The sequence below is a fragment of the Hydra vulgaris genome, chromosome 15, assembly GCF_038396675.1.
Source record: "Hydra vulgaris chromosome 15, alternate assembly HydraT2T_AEP".
NCBI lineage: Eukaryota > Metazoa > Cnidaria > Hydrozoa > Anthoathecata > Hydridae > Hydra > Hydra vulgaris.
Genome location: NC_088934.1, coordinates 38,244,645 through 38,265,000, shown reverse-complemented (window position 1 = coordinate 38,265,000; position 20,356 = coordinate 38,244,645). Strand labels below are relative to the sequence as shown.

The 20,356-nt window shown below is 28.3% G+C and overlaps 1 protein-coding gene across 4 annotated transcripts in view; it reads right to left on the bottom strand.

Moving 5' to 3' along the window:
• LOC100208547 (kinesin-like protein KIF15) overlaps positions 1 to 19,789 on the bottom strand; it is a 91,579-nt gene extending 71,790 nt beyond the window's left edge. For all 4 annotated transcript variants that reach the window (XM_065819170.1, XM_065819172.1, XM_065819169.1 and 1 more), the window contains exons 1-4: positions 19,674 to 19,789; positions 15,560 to 15,630; positions 8,176 to 8,221; positions 1 to 133 (exon numbers count right to left, since the gene is read on the bottom strand). The exon at positions 1 to 133 is cut by the window's left edge and continues 48 nt beyond it. In XM_065819170.1, the coding sequence (XP_065675242.1) occupies positions 1 to 133; positions 8,176 to 8,221; positions 15,560 to 15,614 (234 nt within the window). In that variant the 5' untranslated portion in view covers positions 15,615 to 15,630; positions 19,674 to 19,789. The remainder of the gene's footprint in view (positions 134 to 8,175; positions 8,222 to 15,559; positions 15,631 to 19,673) is intronic.
• Between the last annotated feature and the right edge of the window lie 567 nt (positions 19,790 to 20,356).

Genomic DNA, 20,356 nt, shown 5'->3' with positions numbered 1-20,356 from the left:
TTCTGGCTTTGTAAATATAGTAACAGAATTATTAGTTGTTACTTCAAGACAAACAGCATCATTGATTCCATCCTGAACATGCTTTAAAGGTGGTCGAATTCGTATATAAACTTTAATGTTATCTCCTTCGTTTCTGTGAAAATCAAAATTAATTTATATATGATATAAATAGCCAAACATTAAAAAAAATTTTAATGTTTGGCTACATTTGAATCAAATGAATTAAAGTCATATAAATCTAACTCTATGAAAAAAATAGTTAAAACTAATTTGTTTATTTTTTGGCTGCATTTGAATATAAATAAATATAAGTCAAATAAATAAAACTCTATAAAAATGTTACAACTAAATTATATAAATAAAACTCGTAACCAAAAATGCCAGATGTTATATTAAATCAGATCTCTCATCTACTGGAACCTGTAGTGAGTCATAAAATCTGGAGGGTTATGATCAATGATTAGACCTGTTATTTTCCTTTTTTTAAATTTTACTCTATATATAAATTCATAAATACAAAACTAACAAAACATTTTAAAATTAACTTTATGTTCATTTTATGTTTCATAACATTTTTCTTTTTGTATTTAATAAAAAAATATTAAAAGTTAAACAACTTTTACATCTTATTTTTCAGAAATTTGACATAAGTAAAACATTTTTAAATATACAGCAAGAACAAAATTTAATAGCACAAAATTATTTTTCAATAAAAATTAGGGTAATTCAACATTAAACCACCCAGTTTATTAAGTAATTGCAGTTAAATTTATTTTTCATGAAGTTTTGCTAATCACATATAAAAATTATTCTTCTTTTTCCCATATAAAAAATAAACTTAATTAAAATTAACCAAATTAATTGACATTGAAAAACTAATTATTGAATATTGTATTGTCATCAACCAAGAGTATGTAAGCAAAATTTGAAGAAAATCTATCATACGGAAGTGATTAAAAAATTGATTGCAAGATTTGATGTTAACAGAAAGATTAACAGACAGAGAGGAGGTAATAAAAGCATACGGAGAAATAACTAAAAATATTAGCAATTACAATAGCTTAATAAACTGTAATTTAAACTGTAATTTAAAAATTTACTTAAAAGTATACAAGATTTTTAAAGGTATTGAAAGCGTTTAATGTAATAGTTCACAATATTTTTGCCACTTTACTTCTTGTACTTCTTTCATTTCAATTTTTTCAAACATAAAGCTTTTACCAGAAGTATAGCAAACTTATGGCAACACAATTTTTTCAATATGTTTATTTTGGGAATAAAACAGCAGAATTTTCATTATGGTCATTTCAAATTTTCTAGTGCTGTTAACCTTTTTACAGTACCGTCAACACCATCTTATGATTTCTATGGGACGTGGCAAAAATCCAACTTTTATAGTATTTTATAGTGTCTTTATAGTATATCACTAAGAGATGTTTTTTTACATCCATTTGTGATATACTATAAAGACGATAAGGTGTACTAAAACATTTCTTATTGTTTTTTTTTAGATGACATCACACACAATGTAACCTATGTGTTATTTTAACCTATTGCTATTGTGTGTAAAATCACTAATGGATGTAAAAAAACATCCACTGGTGATATACTTTAATATGTTGGGTGTTCCAGTGATAGGTCTGTAATTCATCTTAACTACAAAGACATAACTTTCTGCAAAGTTACCAATTATTATTTTGCTTGATAGATCCATATTTTATTTAGTTGATCAAGGTATTGTGATTAAAAGTGGACAATAAAAAAATATCCGCTGTCAAATCTTATGCATGTATGTGGTGAGCAGTTCTTTACCAGGACAATCATCACATTGTGCAATAATGTTTTTTTTGTTTTGAGCAAATAGTTTTTGAAAGTAGATCCTTATATGATTTACCAACATTTAAAGCATCCATTAGAAATATGGCACTTGATAATAAGAACAAACACAAACAGATGTGTACTACTAGCACCTGGCATAATGCACCACTTTGGTCTAAATGAAGAAAATTTAAGGAGCATATTTGTATTCCTGTTTTTTTTTGCATATTTTTTTGCTTTTTTCTTTTTTTTTTTTTTTTTTGCATATTTGTATTTTTATATATATAATACATATAGTTCTTTTAAATTACACGAAAGGAGTTTTTTTGTTTATAGATGTTCTTTCTCATGTTTAATTTTTTTTTCCAGACATAATTTGGCATAGATCACTTGAGTCATAAAACATTTTAACAAAACCTTTATATGACTTTATCTTTATACAATGGAGAAATAGCTAACAATCCTTCTTTGTTAAAAAACCATCAAGCCATCTTTGCTTGGCATTCTTTAACTTCAAAGTTGTTTTTTACTTCTGATATCAACCAACTTGGTGGTTTCTGATATCAACAAACTTGGTGGTTTCTGATATCAACCAACTTGGTGGTCCTTTCATTAAGATTTAATAAAGTATTAAATAAATCAAAGGAGAAATTCTAGAGATCTATGTCGATATTCAGTCTTTTTATTTTGAATGATAATATTACAAAATCCTCATCATCTTGTTAACCCTGGCTTTGTTCCTCTTTTGGAAGATCTTCTCTTCTGGCAGTCTTTTGTTTACAAGATTTGTAGAGTTTCTTTCCAGGAGCGATATTCAAATTACTTGTAATCCTCACTTATGACTCTTATTGTAAATACGTCAAGATTTTTTAAAAATAATTGAACTGCATAAAACTTGTTTGAGCATTTCTCTAAAACTTTATTTTGTCATATTTTACAAAAAAAAGTTAAAAAATTATGTATAATAACAAAATATTAAAATTTTACAGCTATTAGATAGTGATTTTGTTAGACACTTTGTATGTGTAATGAATGGATCTCACCAAGCTTTTTTCGATTTTCAAAAAAAATTTTAATTTTTAATTTTATTTATTTCTCATAATATTGTTACATGTTATTAATTCAACAAATTAATAAAAATAAATTAATGTAACTAAGTTGATAATTCAATATTACAGTGTAAAGATATAATTGTTCTTACTTGATTGCCTAAAGTTTTAAATCGTTCTTTTTTTGTTCATTGCCTAAAGTTTTAATAACATCTTATTTGCATAAAGTTTTAATAACATCTTATTTGCATAAAATTTTAATAAAATCAATGACATAAAAGGCATTCACATATGTCATTGAGCTAATAGAAAACATCTTAATAAAATAACTTACTTGATATGAAACATAAAAAATTATTTCTTAAAACAAATAAATTTATCTTTCCTAGCTAATTTTTAGCATAAAATAATGTTTTAACTTGTATATAATATTTTAATAACATGTTATAATTCCAATAAAATTTTACCAATTAATGTGCTTAAATGAATTTTTTATAAACTATATAATTGCCAAAATTTAATAAACAAATGCACATCAGTATCACACTTAGTCAGTTTTTAAATAAAAACAAAACAGGATGTGTTTTACACTAGTTAAGATCTAATTGTGTAAGACTTCCTTTAATGCAACTTAATTCTTTTTTTCTTCTTCAAAAGAGTCTATAGACCAAATTTAATATTTAATCAGAATTCTTCTTTTTCTTTTATATCTTTTATTGAAATAAATTTGAGTTTTGATTTGAGTTAAGATTTGAGTTTACAAAAACTAAAGTTTTGAGAATGTACTGAGTGTTTTCAGGTAACATATACAATACAATTAGCACCAGATATATTTAATTCATTACATATGTGGGAGAAAATTTTTTGTAGGTATATCTTTAAATTTTGTAGGTATGTCTTTAAATTTTTGTCAATTTTACTATTCTAGTGTTCAATTTGAAAGTCGAATGTGAGTAATTGTTCTGATGTAGACGTGATGTAGAAGGGAAGAGTTTATACCAATTATGTAAGCTAAGATATCATCTGCATATTTCTTGTGAGTAATACCTGTCAGGAAATAGTTGTTTATGTCTAGTACATAGATTAAAAAGAATATTGGACCATGGACACTTCTTTGTATCCATTCCGATAGTACATCTTTCCATTAAAGAAAGATGTACTATCGTACTTTCCATTAAAGAAAGATGTACTGTCGTACGAAAGATGTACTATTTTCTTGTGAAGAAAGATGTACTTTCTTCACAAGAAAATTCCCCTTTTGCTTTTAATAATAGTGGATTATCTTTAGCTCTGAACTGAATATACTAACCTTCACAAATAAATGTGGCTGCTTTTAATTTGTTAAGTTCATTAAAATAAATCCTATTAGCAAGTTTTTTTAAACAATTTATTGAAAAAAGGATATATAATTGAAATTATAGTTCTATATATTTCTGTGATATATCTTTTAACATTATAGTTCTGTATGTTTTTGTTTTTTAAGTTAGATTTTTTGTGACAAGTAAGATAAGTAACTAAAAATGTATTAAAATTATTCAAAGTGTTAAAACTAAAAAGGGTGGTTTGAGATATTAGACCCATTGTTATGATATTGCAGAAAAACAAAAAAACCAACCCTAAGCAAGCATATCAAGTTTCTTCAGTTGATAGAGTATTTGTCAAAGAAAACAATAGGACAATCTTAGCTGATTAGCAATGCAATCTTTCTTATTTGAGATCAAAGTATGAGAATGTAGTTTGGAAATACTAAATACATTAAACTTTACATAAAATATAACTTAATTTAATGGATATAATTAAAGCTATTCAATCAAATTATTCTTAAACTTTCCATAGAACTAAAAAGTTTTTTACATATTAAAAAAAAAAGTTGAAATCAGAAGATTAGACTCCCAGAATGTTCAAAATCAACTATAGCAGATGCACTGATTTTATTTTCATCAGATTAATGTGATAATAAGAGAAATATCCTAACATAATTTGTACAAATTAGCATTATCAGCTAGTTCAATTAGCCAAACAGAAACATTTTTGTGCAGAAAGTTTTACTAGCTTATTTCTACAAATAAATGAATTCCACGTCGACCGGTGAAGCCATGTCAACAGCGATCACTGCGACTGCTTTCAAAAACTTGCATATCGATAGTCGACGTAGTGATAAGAGACACCATGGCAACAACATTCGCAAACAAAACAATTAATGAAAACTACAAAAACCTTGTCGCTGAAATGCTCAAAGTAGTATTAATCTCTGCACTCACACCGATAATTGAATTAAACAAAGAATCGCAACAAGAAAATGGAAGACAAGAAATCCGTAATCTACGCCTCGAAACTCAAAGGAAACGCACTGGAAACAGTCAAACACAGAAACGAAATAACAAACATTGTCGCCGCCAAAAACGAAGACAGACTATAACAATTTAATGGAGTTTTGGCACGAGAAGACAGGACTCCAGCTCAGCAAGTAGTGTTCAACAAAACTCGAGCTAGACTTAAAAAGAAAAACTAAGAACTGAAAGATGCTGGGATTCTCGACAAACCGTTTTGGAATGTCATCTACAAAAGAACCAGTCAAATATGCTGTATCGATGTCACAAAGTCAAACGAGCAAAAGAGATATATATTCGTTTCTCAACAAATACTGACAAAGCAATACAGCAGCTACAACAACCACTGCTTAAGAGAACTCATCCGCCTAAAAAAAACACCCAAGTAACACCCAGCATTCCTGTAATAAATTAAAATAATCTGTCTCCCGTAAATCTCTGCTTTTGGGCCAACAATCCATGCTCGTTAAATAAAAATAAACGCGACGAAGCCATAGCCGTTTCACACAACTTAGACATTAAAAAAACACCTCACATTTAATTCTTCACCATAACTTGGTAAAATAGAACGAGTGATATGGTTATACCAGGCTATCAAATTCAACAAAGAGATAGAGACAGAAGAGGAGGTGGTGTGGCCATTTATATATAAGAAGAAATAACTACACTAGAAACCAATATTGCACAACTAAACTCAGTCGCCATTGAACAAATGTGGCGCATTATTAAGCTTGGCAACAACTCAATTCTTCTTGGATCAAATTTTCAAAAGCTGCCGCCCGAAGGTTAGAGTGTGATTTCATTCTAATCTATGGTGACTTTAATTTTAGCATCACATTTTATGAATATATTGAGATTGGCGGTAGTGTGGCAACAACAGTGCACATGCTAAATGAACAACCAGGAGACATGACTGTCTCTTCTCTTCATAATCTAACGCCGTGTTAGATTATGAAGAGAACCTAGCTAATTTATATAAAAACGACCCTAAAAAGGTACACGCACATATCAAAAACAAAACTAATTCAAAATATGTATTCAACTCTATAGAAACAACTGATGGAACAATTTCAACAGATCTTCAAATTATTTACACAATCCTGAACAATTACTTCCAATCAGTATTTGTCAACGAGCCAGACGGACTTGTGCCGGAATTAGAACCTTGAACTGATAAAAAATGTATATTAGACAAGAATATCCTTTCAATTAACGATATCCATGCTCGACTTGAAAACCTAGATGATCTAAATTTCTTGGTATTGATAACGTTCACCATAGTGTACTCAAACACTGCACAGAATCTTTCGCATTGCCCCTAACATTAATTTTCAAGAAACCCTTCTCAACTAGCAATGTACCAGACCTGTAGAGGAAATCCAACATCACGCCCCTTTTCAAGAAAGGAAGCAAACTAAAAGCATTGAATTATAGCCCAGTTTCTCTCACATCCATACCATGCAAAATATTTGAGAACATATTACATGAAAAAATAATGCTACACTGTAACTTAAACGGCTTAATAAGCATAGCACAACACGGATTCATTCAAAGAAAAAGCTGTTTGACTAATCTCCTCGAAACTCGCGACTTCCTCACAGAGGCTGCACATAAAAAGCATCCAGGCAATGTGATTTGCACTGATTTTGCAAAAGCATTCGATAAAGTTCCACACAATTGCCAATTGAGCAAATAAAAAGCATATGGCATCAACGAGAAAGCATTCATGTGGATAAATGCTTGGCTCATCAATAGACAACAGCATATTGTCCATGATACTCATTCAACTGCTGAAATATTCACATCAGATTGGAAAAAAGTCACAAGTGGCGTCCGTCAAGGAAGCCTTCCTGGCCCTCTCCTTTTCGTACTATTTATAAACAATCTGCCGGACAATATTATAAGCCAGTTCAAGCTCTACGCAGATGATAGTAAATTTATGTACATCATAAAATCAAATGAAGATATGCTAGCTTTGCAATCAGACATTGATCAAGCCATAAAATGGTTTCACAAATGGTTGATGTTCTTTAATGTGGAAAAATGCAAAACAATGCATGCCAGTTGAGGTAACAGAAAATCTAATCAAGTCTATTTAATGACAAACACAGAAGGCACTCGTCAAAACCTGGAGGAAACTGATTAAATATATTTAGAATGACAACACTGGAAGAGAGAAGAGCCAGAGGAGATCTTATTGAACAGTTTAAAATTGTAAATAAAATTGATGATGTTAATTTTTTTGTTCCTCAAAGGATCTCTAACAACGCATATAGCAGGAGAAGTCTGGTGTTGCATCTCTTCATCAATATACTTTATAATTAATGATTGACTAATTTATTATTAAATTTTGTAAAAACATAAAAAAATTATTCTTGATTGTAAATTTATTGACTCTAAATAAAATATTAGCATTCAAATTCAAATACAGGTATTGTAAACTAATGCAGATCAGCAGTAACTAGTATTCTAACATTGTACTATTAAAAAAACAAAATTAATAATACAGATATTACACAATAACAATGAAATTATCACTGTATGTTCAAAACTTTCTTTTTGGAGGAATAAAATAGGAACAATTTAAATCAAACTTTTGAGTTCTAAAACCCTTTTTTGTAACTCCCATAGAAATACTTCAACTCTTATGGAGAATAAGATATAATAAGTTTAATGTCATGACCAGGCCAGATGCGATTAAGACAATAAATAAAAAATGAGTAAATAAATTGTAACAATAAAAACACAATAAAATAAATAAGTGAGACTCTTATTTAAATATTTTAAAGTTAGAAAAAAATTCATAGAAACTTAAAAAAAATTGTGCATAAACTTTAATTAGCAAAAGCTACAGCTTAAATTTAGTAAAGCTGCAACTAATGGAGTCTGTATTTTTTGTAGTCTTTGTCAAATTTATATACTTGAAAATTAAAAAAAATTAGTAAGGAAGTAAAAAAAAAATTAAAAAAATAATAGACCTGTCATATCCAGCACTGTTACTAGCAATACTTGTGTTGATAATTTCTACAAGTATAAAAAACGTAATATATGAATTAAATGAATAAAATGTAAATATAATATCAAAATAAAAATAAAATGTAAATATAACATCAACTAGATTAGATTAGATCAGAATGAACTTATTAGAACAAATAATACATGTTCTTAGTAAACAACAAGGCTTGATATTTGACGGGGGCTGGGTTTAATAAAATATAGCAGGGGCCAATTTTTTTGACCGGGGCAGAAATAAATATTGTTAAAATCTTATATATATATTTATATATATTTTATCATCACCACCATCATCATCATCATTATCATCATTGTCATCATTATTATTTTGTTTTCGTACTTCATGGGTTGAATGTTTCTTATAATGCTGTTTATGACGCAATTTCTCTGAATTTTTTTTACTTCTACCTCCAACTTTTTCTTCTAAAACTGCTGCCTTTCTACCCAAGCCATCTTAATTATTCTTGATAAACACAAACAGATACACTTATTATTCCAAATATTCGATCATTGCTTCCTTTCTTATTTAAGTCATACAATACCTAACCATCATATTTTTTTACTCCACACAATGGACATCATCAACTTTCATTCCCCATGTTTTCAATGCCATACAATAACACTCTAGATGAATGTGGTGTATAACTTTCTTTTTGATTTTGTATAACTTCTTTGACTTGTATGACTTTCTATAACTTCTTAGACTTCTCTGTTCTCACCAAGATCAGTTGATGCACCTTTTGCTGTAAAGCGTCGAGATAATTCTCTGAACTTGAGACAGACACAATTTACTCTTGCTTTTGATGCATCTTTTGCTCCACCAGCTGATCCAAATGTATCTCCAGGATAAAAAAACTTAACAAGACATTATCTTTTCAGTGCAATTTATTTCAATCTTTTTTTTGACTTCTCTGTATTATATAGGCAAAGACTTGAGATGTAAACAGATTTTATCTGTTGACCAGCTTCCCACCCCTTCTTCATCTATTAGACTGGCATTGATGTATTTATAATACATTGTTTCCAATTTAGGATGTTGAATACTGGATCTTCTTGACTCATTGCATAAATTTTGCTTGTGTCTCTGTTTTTATGACTAGGCAACTCATTCTATTATCTACTAATGAGGGTACAGCTCTAAAATTTAGTTTTATGGCTCTGAGGCCAAAAGGTAGTAAGGTTTCCCGAACATTGTAGTAGCTCTCAGAGAGGCTGATTCCATCAACAGCTATAAAATATCAGAGTACTAACAGTGCCATGTTGTGAGGGTTTGTTAATGACATTCACTCTAAGGTGCTTTTGATCCATTTTGATCTCTCTAAAACATATCATTCTTCTTCTTCTTCATCAAAACCCCCTATCATTGTAGGTTTTGTCTAATGCAAAAGCCTGCTATTCACAGGTCACAAAATCTCATCTTGTAATTATGCTCCAGAGACTTCTGGAGAATCATTAACAGTGCCTATAATAAGGAAAAATGTGTCATTCCTTCTGGCTTGCACGGTTCAGATTTTGTTACCTCACCTAAAGACAAAGCTAAACTGTTTGCTAAGAACTTTTCATCAATCTCATCTCTTAATTCCATTAACTACATCCTACCTGATATAGCCAACAAACAGATTGATCGATTGCTTTACATTCATATCACTCCAGCTTCTGTATCTTAAATGATTTCTCGCTTAGACTCTTCTACAGCTATTAGTCTGGACAACATACCTGCTATAGACTAGTAGAAGTGTTCTCCGGAGCTGTCATCTATACTTTCAAAACAATATAACAAGTGTTGTTTTCGAGCCTGCTGGAAAACAACATCTGCTATCCCTATTTTCAAAAATTCTGGAGAGCGATCTGACTTGTCTAACTACTGTCCCATTAGTCTTCTTCCTATCATAAGCAAGGTTTTTGAGTATATAATTAACAAATATTTAATCTCTCATCTTGAATCTAATAACTCTGATCATCAATATGGATTTTAATCTTCTCCTTCTACTACTGATTTGTTAACGGTAATAACTGAAAGTTTTTATTATGCATTAGATGGTTGTGAGAAAGTTAGGTTATTACGTTTCCTTTGATAAAGTTTGGCATGCTGGTCATTTCCGTAAGCTCTCTTCTTATGGGTATAAGGTACCATCTTTAAGATTATTTAATCCTTATTTGCCAATTGTAGTATAAAAAATGTCCTCAATGAACAGAACTTTTGTTTATTTCCTGTAACTTAAGGGGTTCCTCAAGGTTATATTCATGGCCCTGTACTTTTTTTTATACTATAAATTAATTTTTTTAAATACTATAATGAGCGCTGCTATAGTTGCAAAAAAAGCATTTTTTTTCCTTTGGCATTTTTTTGGGTCAAAAAGACGAGTTTTTTTTTGTTTTTTTAGTATTTTTCTTCTTTTTTTAAGGCAATTTTTAAATTTTTTTTTGGCATATATTTTGGAATAGTTTTCTCTTATTCTAGTATATTTTTGGATTATGATCATTAAAAGCACAATTACGTATATAAACACCAATTTAACTTATATTTTTAATAAAAAATTAAATTAGCTATAAGTTAGTTATAGCTTATTTAATTTTGTTAGTTATATAGCGAGGCATTTTGTATGGGAGTGTTTATTTGTCATTTTGTACTTCCTAACAACTGTGATTCTCTCATTATATATAGAAACTATTCTTATCCTATAAGAAAGTTACCATTTTAATTTTGATAATATAAATATAATAGTAGATAATATCATACAAATTTAATATCAGACTTTAAATGCTGAAAGAAATAAGTAATCTATTGAGATTAATTATTTGAGCATTTGTATATTGGGTAGTAATTTAGACTTACATTGTTTGTTTGTTATATTTGTCAAACAAATGTTTATCGCTAGTAGGGCCTTAAAAATAAAAGTCCTATACTGAACTTAATTTCAAGAAAATTTAAAAATTTTGAATTATTATTATTTACTGGGTTTTCCAGACCACCTTCATCTGATTCATAATTTATTTATACATAATTTTTTTTTTTTTAATTTGCATTTATTTTTCTAATTATATCATTTATTATCATACTCACCAGTCTCTTACTATTTATTCCATTCTCTACCTCTACAAATCTCTTAATCATTCCTGTATGGAATACTTTTTTCATATTTGGACTGGTTCTTCTAATGATGCTCTTTCTCTTTTAGACAAGGTCCAAAATTGCATTGTAAATGTAGTAAATGACCGGGGTTGATATTTAACCTGGGCAAGGTTTCATAAAATATAGATAGGCCGGGGCAGGGGCCGGGTTTGTGACTGGGGCTGATAAATATTTATAGATCCAAAAATATATATTTTTTATTTGAAATTCATGTTATATTTTTTATATATATGCATATATAAACAACATTATGCTCAACAAGATCATCATAATCATCATTACCATCATAATAATGATCATGATCATTATCTGATCATTTTCTCTTTCAGCACACACCACATAATATAAACACCACACCATATAAATACTAAAGTTTATATAAAGATGTAAGGATATTGTATGTCAGCATCTAAATAAATAGCAAACATGTATGTTTATATCCATAATATGTATGCATAAAGTGCATCTCGGAAGCTTTTATTCCTTCTGGAACAAAAGTTTAAAAGCTTTTATTCTTTCTTTTCGATTTAAAGTCAAGCCCCAATCTATTCCACATTTTTCACCATCTTGACCAGTTGCTTTATTAAACTTTAATCATTTTTTACATCTTTTTTACAAGAACATCTCTCTTAAGAACAAATGTCCTTTTATTATTCCAAGAAGCCAATGTAAAAAGGTCCTGTCTGATGTTAAGCTCTGTTATTCTCAGTTTACTAAATCTTGTATCTTATCTCAGATGTTAGGTTTGGGACTTTTAGTTAGTCTTCATCAGTGTCATTAACTAAAGTAAGTCTAATATTTTTTCTCTAATTCATGGGTTTGATGTTTTTACTTCTCCCCAGAATAAAGCAGAGTTATTTGTAAAGAAATCTTACTTTAATTTAACTCTTGAGACAACAAAACTCAATTATTTACTGTAAAAAATACTGCAATAATATTGGTATTCCTATATTAATGAATAACAACCCTTTTACTCTCAGACATAGCACATTGTAAATGTAATTAAACCTGCTTTATCTGCCAAACTTGAGCCACTCTCCCATTGTTGTAAGGTTGCATTTTTTTATTTTTTTTAAATATACCATCATGATCAACAAGCTATCATCTCTATTATGATAAACCAAAACTCATTCTTATTTGGCTTCTTATTCAACAAGTTGCAACCTTTTACTGTATCTGCTATAAAAAATTTTTTTGTATTTATGCGATAAAAATTTTTTATTAGTCCAGTGTTTTTCCTTGCACATCAAAAAAACCTTATAACTCTAACCAATCTTCATGTTTTCCTTTTTTATACAACCTACAACTTTTTTAGTCTTCAGTTAACCGTTTTCTAGTATTTTAAAGTTTTAAAATACTAGGAAATGTTTAATAGAGAATAGGATACTTTAAATAGAGAATAGGATAGTTTTCCTATTCTCTATTTAAAGTAACTCATAACTTAATAGTGGTTGCTTGCAATCTTGTTGGAAGTAAATTAGAGCTTTAAATATATATATATATATGCCAGTATTTAATAAATATTAAATGTAAGCATAAAATTATAATATATAAAGTATTACAAAAACTTTTTCTAGCCCCAGCTATTCCCCCATGCTAATTCTTATAATTTTGCCAGGGCCAGAGTCAGGTTTGGAAAAAGTCTCATTTTCAGCCAGGGACAGGGCCCTGGTCACTTACTATATAAACGTAGTTAGACCCAATCTAACTGAGTGGGTCCAATTATCTAAGTCTCATTCATTTACTGTATCTGTCCATGCATGCTTCAAAAACTTTTATTCCTCTAGTTTCTTTCCCTGCATTTTAACCCTTTATAACTCTCTCCCATCTTCATGTTTTTCTGACTCATACAATCTACAACTCTTTAAGTCTTCTGTCAACCATTTCCTTGCTCTATAAACTCTATTCTTTTTTTCCTAGTAACTCCCAACTTAATTGGTGTAGCTTGCAGCCTTGTTAGGAGTGAATCAGAATATATATATATATATATATATATATATATATATATATATATATATATATATATATATATATATATATATATATATATATATATATATATACAGTGCTCAAAGTGAGGCGGGATGATGTGGGATGCCATCCTGTCACTATTTTATAAAGTATAAACCATCCCGCCACCATTTTCTAAATCTCCATATATAACAATAATTAGGCGGGATGGTATTTTTAATTTACAGAATACCATTTCGTTACTTTTTTTTAAACCAATTAAGATAAAATTTAGGAAGATAAAGTTATCTAAGAAGTTTTTATACAGGACTGCTCCAACCATGTTAACCTTTAAGCATACCAAAATAAAAATTTCAGTAAATTTCAGTATTAATTGTCCTATTTAAATCTGAAATTAAAATATGAATTAAGATATTGTCATTAAAGTTAAATTTAGTAGCTTAAATAATGAATTTTTAAATATTTCCGAAAATAAATTAAAAATTTAACCCCTGCATTCCCCCCCCCCCCCCAAAAAAAAACCAACCAAATAAAACAAAAAAAACAAGTCCCTTTAGTTCTTTAACATTAGTTCTTTGGAATTTGCTCCCTTAATCTTGTTTTTCTGATTCATATAATTTGTAATCTTTCAATTGATCTGTTAAACGTTATCTTGCTTTATAAACTTTTTCTTTTCTTTTCCGGTAACTTCTTACTCTAATAGTGGTTGCTTGAAGCCTTTTTGGAAGTGAAGATGTTAAAAAAAATATGTGAAATAATATAAATTTTGAATGATTAGTTCAAACTGTGTCTGTAAAGATGAAAGTAATTTCAAGTTAATTTCTGTCTATTTTATTGGGTATTTTTTTAAAAAAGAAGCTGTGCAATTTAAGGAATCAAAGTGTTTCAATTTAAGAAACTGGTTGCCTTGATTGGAGCAAAATAGTGCCTTGACAAAACCGAACTTATTTCCTATAAAAGTGCAATCAATCATGTCAAATTATGCATAAAAAAATAAAAGATTAGCTGGCGCCGAGTTAATAAAGTCACATATTTATTCTGGTTTGTTGTTTTTGGTCACTCACTAGTCTCACTTTTCTTATCTATATTATTGATAATCCTCTTGATTACTTTCCCTCAAAAGCGGCTCTATTTGCTGATTTTGACAGCCAATCTTGAATATCGTTGATATACAGGGGAAATGAACTAAGTCCATTTTTGGCAGTATATACCACCAGTTAGTATTTTAAATTCTCAACCGTTTGATATATATGATGTTTTTGAACTTAGTTGGTTTCCCTTGTATACCAACAATAGAAATAACGTAATCTCACTTCTGTAACAGCTTGGCGTTCCTAGTACTAATGAATTTAAACCCAAACAAAACTCATTGGTAAGTCAACTTATTGGGAACAACTATTGCAATATTGATGATATTTCTATCAATTATATTGGTAAATGACAACATCATCAAATATCAATTTCATTGGTAAATGACAACACTTTTATTTAGATCAACACTTCATGTCTTCTTTGCTTATCTTTTACTAATGACCTCTGATAGAAACCATATATGTAATTATACCTGTTTTAGCTGCCAAGCTAAGCCTCTATCTCTTAATTATAACCTTCTGTCTCTTTTTCTTTCATACAAGTACTACAATAATGGCTGCTCAAGCAAACTATCATATGTTTTCTACCAACTAAAGCATAATCTTATGTATCACATCCTTTTACTGTAAGTGTTTTTTCATGCTGAAAAACTTTTATACATCTAGTTTTTTGCCTAATTCATCAATGCATAAGAGTTACCTCCTGTCTTAATATTTTTTGACTCTTACAAATTTATAATTTCAAGTTTTCTATTAATTGTTTTATTGTTATTTAACATGCATGCTCTATTATTTTCTAGAAACTCCTAGCCTAATAATGGTTACCAGTGGCCTTGTAAAAAAAAAAATTTATAGTGATTGCAGAACAGTTCATAGAAGGTTCGCAATAAAAGAAGCTACAAATTATTTTAAAAGTAATATAAATTAACAGTTCATAAAAGAAGCTACAAATTATTTTTAATATGTATAAATAAGAGTTTTTGCTTTTCTTCAACTAAGTGTTCAAATAAATTAAAAAACATCCAATGTTTTAGGTACCTAAAAGTAATATAAAAAATTGAGTTCAGTTTAATGAGCTTAATTAGAACTTTATTTGTAAGTTGTTTTATATTATTTATTAACATAATTTTTTGAATAAAATAATTTTAATACCTGAATTTGTCTTTGACACAACTTTATTGACTCTTACCCGAGTTTGAAGATCCATGGTTAAATAAAAATTTCTGTTAAAAATAAAACTAAATAAATATTGCATTATTGTACATACATAGAAATACATACATTATATATATATATATATATGGGTAATTCCATATGAAATCATCCAAAAAAAAATATTTTCGACACCCTTACATCTCAGAATTTGTTCATTTTTACCTCACTTGCAGTCCATATTAAAAAAATAATAACTGTGAAAATTTTAGTTAAAAGTACACATGGGCTCTAGAGATATTGTCAGTTTAAATAATGGTGACTCAGCATTTTAGTGATTATCTGAAGCGACTACAAAGCAACTATGACATATAGTATCTTCATAATGGCTTGGGGAAATTTCTTAAAATTTGGTACCCCAATATATTTTTACTTGCGGAATCCAAAAAGAGCACTCTCAAGATTCGATTGTCGCAGGAAATGTCTTGTTTATCCAATTTTGTTCATAAAAAGTTATCCAATTTTGTTCATAAAAAGTTCAATTGTATATCATTATTTTATCTTAGGTCTACTAAAAAAAGTTAGATTCATCAATTGTCTCTCTAATACTTGGTCAAAATTTGCATTTAAAAATTGCATCTTTTTAGAAAAATTTAAATTTTGTAACGAAAGCAATTGAAATGTTTTTTAAAACATTTATTTTAATAAAACATCAAATAGTGTTATTTATTGATAAGTTTAGGATGTTTATAGTCATAGGCCAAGGGAAGGCCAGGGGGCCTCTGACCAATTCTGCCCTCCTCCTCCCCCCCCCCCAATCTCCCTGGATTTTTTTTTTTTTTTTTGCATCAAAAGATATAATAATAAATAATTACTAGAATTCAATTTAAAAAATTTTTTTTTAGCTCAAGTTTGAGAAACAATTTTTAATCATTATTTCAATTCAAATCAGTCAACTACTGGGCAGATTTTAGATGTTAATTTAATGTACCACTTTTGTAAAGCCAAGATAAATGGAATTTGTTTTAAATTATTTTCTAAAGATGAAATCGACCTAACACATGCACAATTAGAAAAAAAAAAATTTAGGTGGGAGAACAGTTCCTGGCACAAGGACATATCATCATTTTATTCCAATTGCTTCAAACACTATAAGTTATAAAGAAACATGTATTGATACATGTATCGAAATATTTGATATCATTCCAAAAAGAAAAAATAATAAAGAGATTTCATTAAACATTAAAAAAATGGATTATATTGAATGTTTTTATGACCGATTTGGGTGGGAAGGGATTGCTGAAGATGTAAGTGAGCTTGATATAAAAGTCAGATTCATGCATCCACATGGACCAGGTAAAAACTTCTTTTGGCCAATGATGAGTGTTGGGTGCTCAATTCTGAAGTTATATGTCTAATTTCTATACCCACAACAATATCAGGTCGTACGTACAACATATCTGATTTAGATTTAGAAAATATAAACAGTTGGTTACAAAAAAAAAATTAAATACATTTAAAATAATTTTGTTGTAATTTTATTTACTTATTTTGCATTTAGAATTTGTCTTTTTTTCTTTTTTTCAAATCCTTGGAAGGAAGGCTGAGAAGGGTTTAAATAAATCCCACTGTCCACCTTATTTCATCAATGACTTTATTAGTATTATTCTACTAAATAATACCATAAAGATATTGATTATTAAAATGTTTTAAAAAACATTTCAATATTTTTGGTTTTAAAATTTATGATTTTTATAATTATGAAAAAATCATAGTTTTGAGTGCTTACTTTGAAATAAGAGGTAAATAATGAAAAAAATTGTTTCTCAAACTGAAACTAAAAAAAAAAATTATGTTTTTAAATTTAATAATTATTTATTATTATATTTTTTAATGCATTAAAAAAAAAAAGGTAGATAGGGGGGAGGGGGTAGAACTAGTCAGAGGTCCCCTAGCCCTCCCTAGGCCTATGACTATAAACGTCCTAAACTAATCAATTAATAACACTATTTGATGTTTTATTAAAATAAATGTTTTAAAAAATATTTCAATTGCTTTCGTTACAAAATTTAAATTTTTCTAAAACGATGCAATTTAAATGCAAATTTTGACCAAGTATTAGAGAGACAATTGATGAATCTAACTTTTTTTAGTAGACCTAAGATAAAATAATGATAAACAATTGAACTTTTTATTCGGGATTTTCGGCCACAGCCTTCATTTTACCTCCAAAAATCATGAATTTACAAGTCAATAATTTTGAACAAAATTGGATAAACGAGACATTTCCTGAGACAATCAAGTCTTGAGAGTGCTCTTTTTGGATTCCGCAAGTAAAAATCTATTGTAACGTAAGGGTGTCATGGTCTGGATGATTTCATATGGAATTACACAAATATCAACCCTCGGAATTAGGAGAAATGAGGTCGGCAATTTATTGCCGACCTCAAACTGTTAGAGGTTAGCATTAAGTTGGCAAAAAGAATTAGACATAAAGGGGTTACCATAAAACATAGAAACGAGGTCGGCAATTTTTTACTAACCTTAAACACTGTTAGATCAGCAGTAAGGTCAGCATTGCCAAATGCCGACCCTAATTCCAAGGGTTGATATATATATATATATATATATATATATATATATATATATATATATATATATATATATATATATATATATATATATATATATATATATATATATATTCAGCTTAAACTTATGCCCAGTAAAATACCCAGTACCCAGTTAGCTAAATAAAGATATTAAAAAAACTTCTTTTCGATAATGATTTGATTTTTTATTCTTCTCGATAATTTTTATTTACTCAACTAGATTATTTACTTACTAGTCGAGAAGGATACATCATAATAACAGAGCTAATATAGGCGAGTTCCCTTATATATATATATATATATATACACACACACACACACACACACACACACACACACACACACACACACACACACACACATATATATGTATATAAATGAAGTCAAAAATTTTTGCATTAGAATATTGTGCATCTACTTAGAATTCATTTCAAAAAAAAAAAAAAGCATTACAAGCTATGCAGAAAAGTTTTTAACAGCAATAAGAAACTTAGATTCCAAGACCCATATAACTTGTCTCAATCTGCAAACTCTAAAACAGATATGGAAAAGAGGGGACTTAATACAATGTTTTAAAACAGTTAAGGGATTCAATGAAGTTAATTGGTATCATATCAATACCCTATCAAATTCCCAATCAGCACATGGACCAGAAAGCAATGTTAGAGACTCTAAATCAAGATTGTTGAGGCAATTCACAAGAAAAAAAACAAGATATAACTTCCTTACTAACAGGATTATAGCTTTATGGAACAAGCTACCACTGAAAATGATTCATTCAAAAAGCGTAAACGCTTTAAAGTTCAACAACTGATTTGACAAGTTCATAGCTAACTATAACTTCAGCAACTAGTCGCTGGAGAGACTACAGCTTAAGTCAGACTTTATGAGAAATTTAAATTATACTTGATTCTTTTAATTGCAGATTATTATTTTACATATATACATACATACATATATATATATATATATATATATATATATATATATATATATATATATATATATATATATATATATATATATATATATATATATATATATATATATATATATATATATATATTATATTATTTTAAAATAATACAAAAACTCTTGAACATAAAGCAGTGCTCAAAATTACTATAAAAGAGCAATAAGTATTAAAAAATACTACTATTAACGTTGTTTTTCATTTAAACAAAATTTAATTATATATATATATATATATATATATATATATATATATATATATATATATATATATATATATATATATAAACATACATAAATGTATATGTATGTTTATATATATATATATATATATATATATATATATATATATATATATATATATATATATATATATATATATATATATATATATATATATATATATATATATATATATATCTGAGTGTATATAAAGACACATACATGTACATCGCATTTTACATAAAACAAAAATGTTTAAAAAAATAAAACTTAAATATTTATTTTTAAAAATTAAAAGTAACACGAACTTTGTGTGTCATTTATATTTTGAAATACATTGATCTGACATTGATATTCAAAACTTGTCGAATTTGCCGCATTTTGCACGGAGACTCACGGCATAACAATGCCGTCTATAGACAATAGACAACTAAGACATTCCGTTACATAATGTGATCATATTCCGTTACATATTTATTCCGTTACATATTCCGTTACATATTTATGATCATTGCATTGAAATTGTAAACGATTTAAAGTATTCTATTTGTACTATCATTAAAAAGCTTTATTTATTCTAAATCTTCAAAAGAAATAAATTTCTAGATTTATAATTCAAATGTTCATGCAGTCAGATTTCCAGCCCTAAGCACGTTTATCATTGCTTGTTTATCATCTTGGGGCATTAATTATTTCCATATCAAAACTTTAAAATTGTTACAACCTCTTATTAATTAAAATCTTGGTACTGATTAAACGGTGAATTTAATCTCAAGCTGCGTTGCAAAGATATTAGAGAATATTGCACTCAAACAATGGGTAATTCCTTCCCTTCAGAAAAAGTTTACTCTTCAATTTGCTTTTGGGCCTAACGGTACAACTAACGCTCTGCTAATTGTAATTTTCGGACCTTAAACAAACCCTTAATTTCAGGTGGGTATGTTCGATGTATTAGTATCGACTTTAAAAAAGCATTTGACAAAATCTCTTC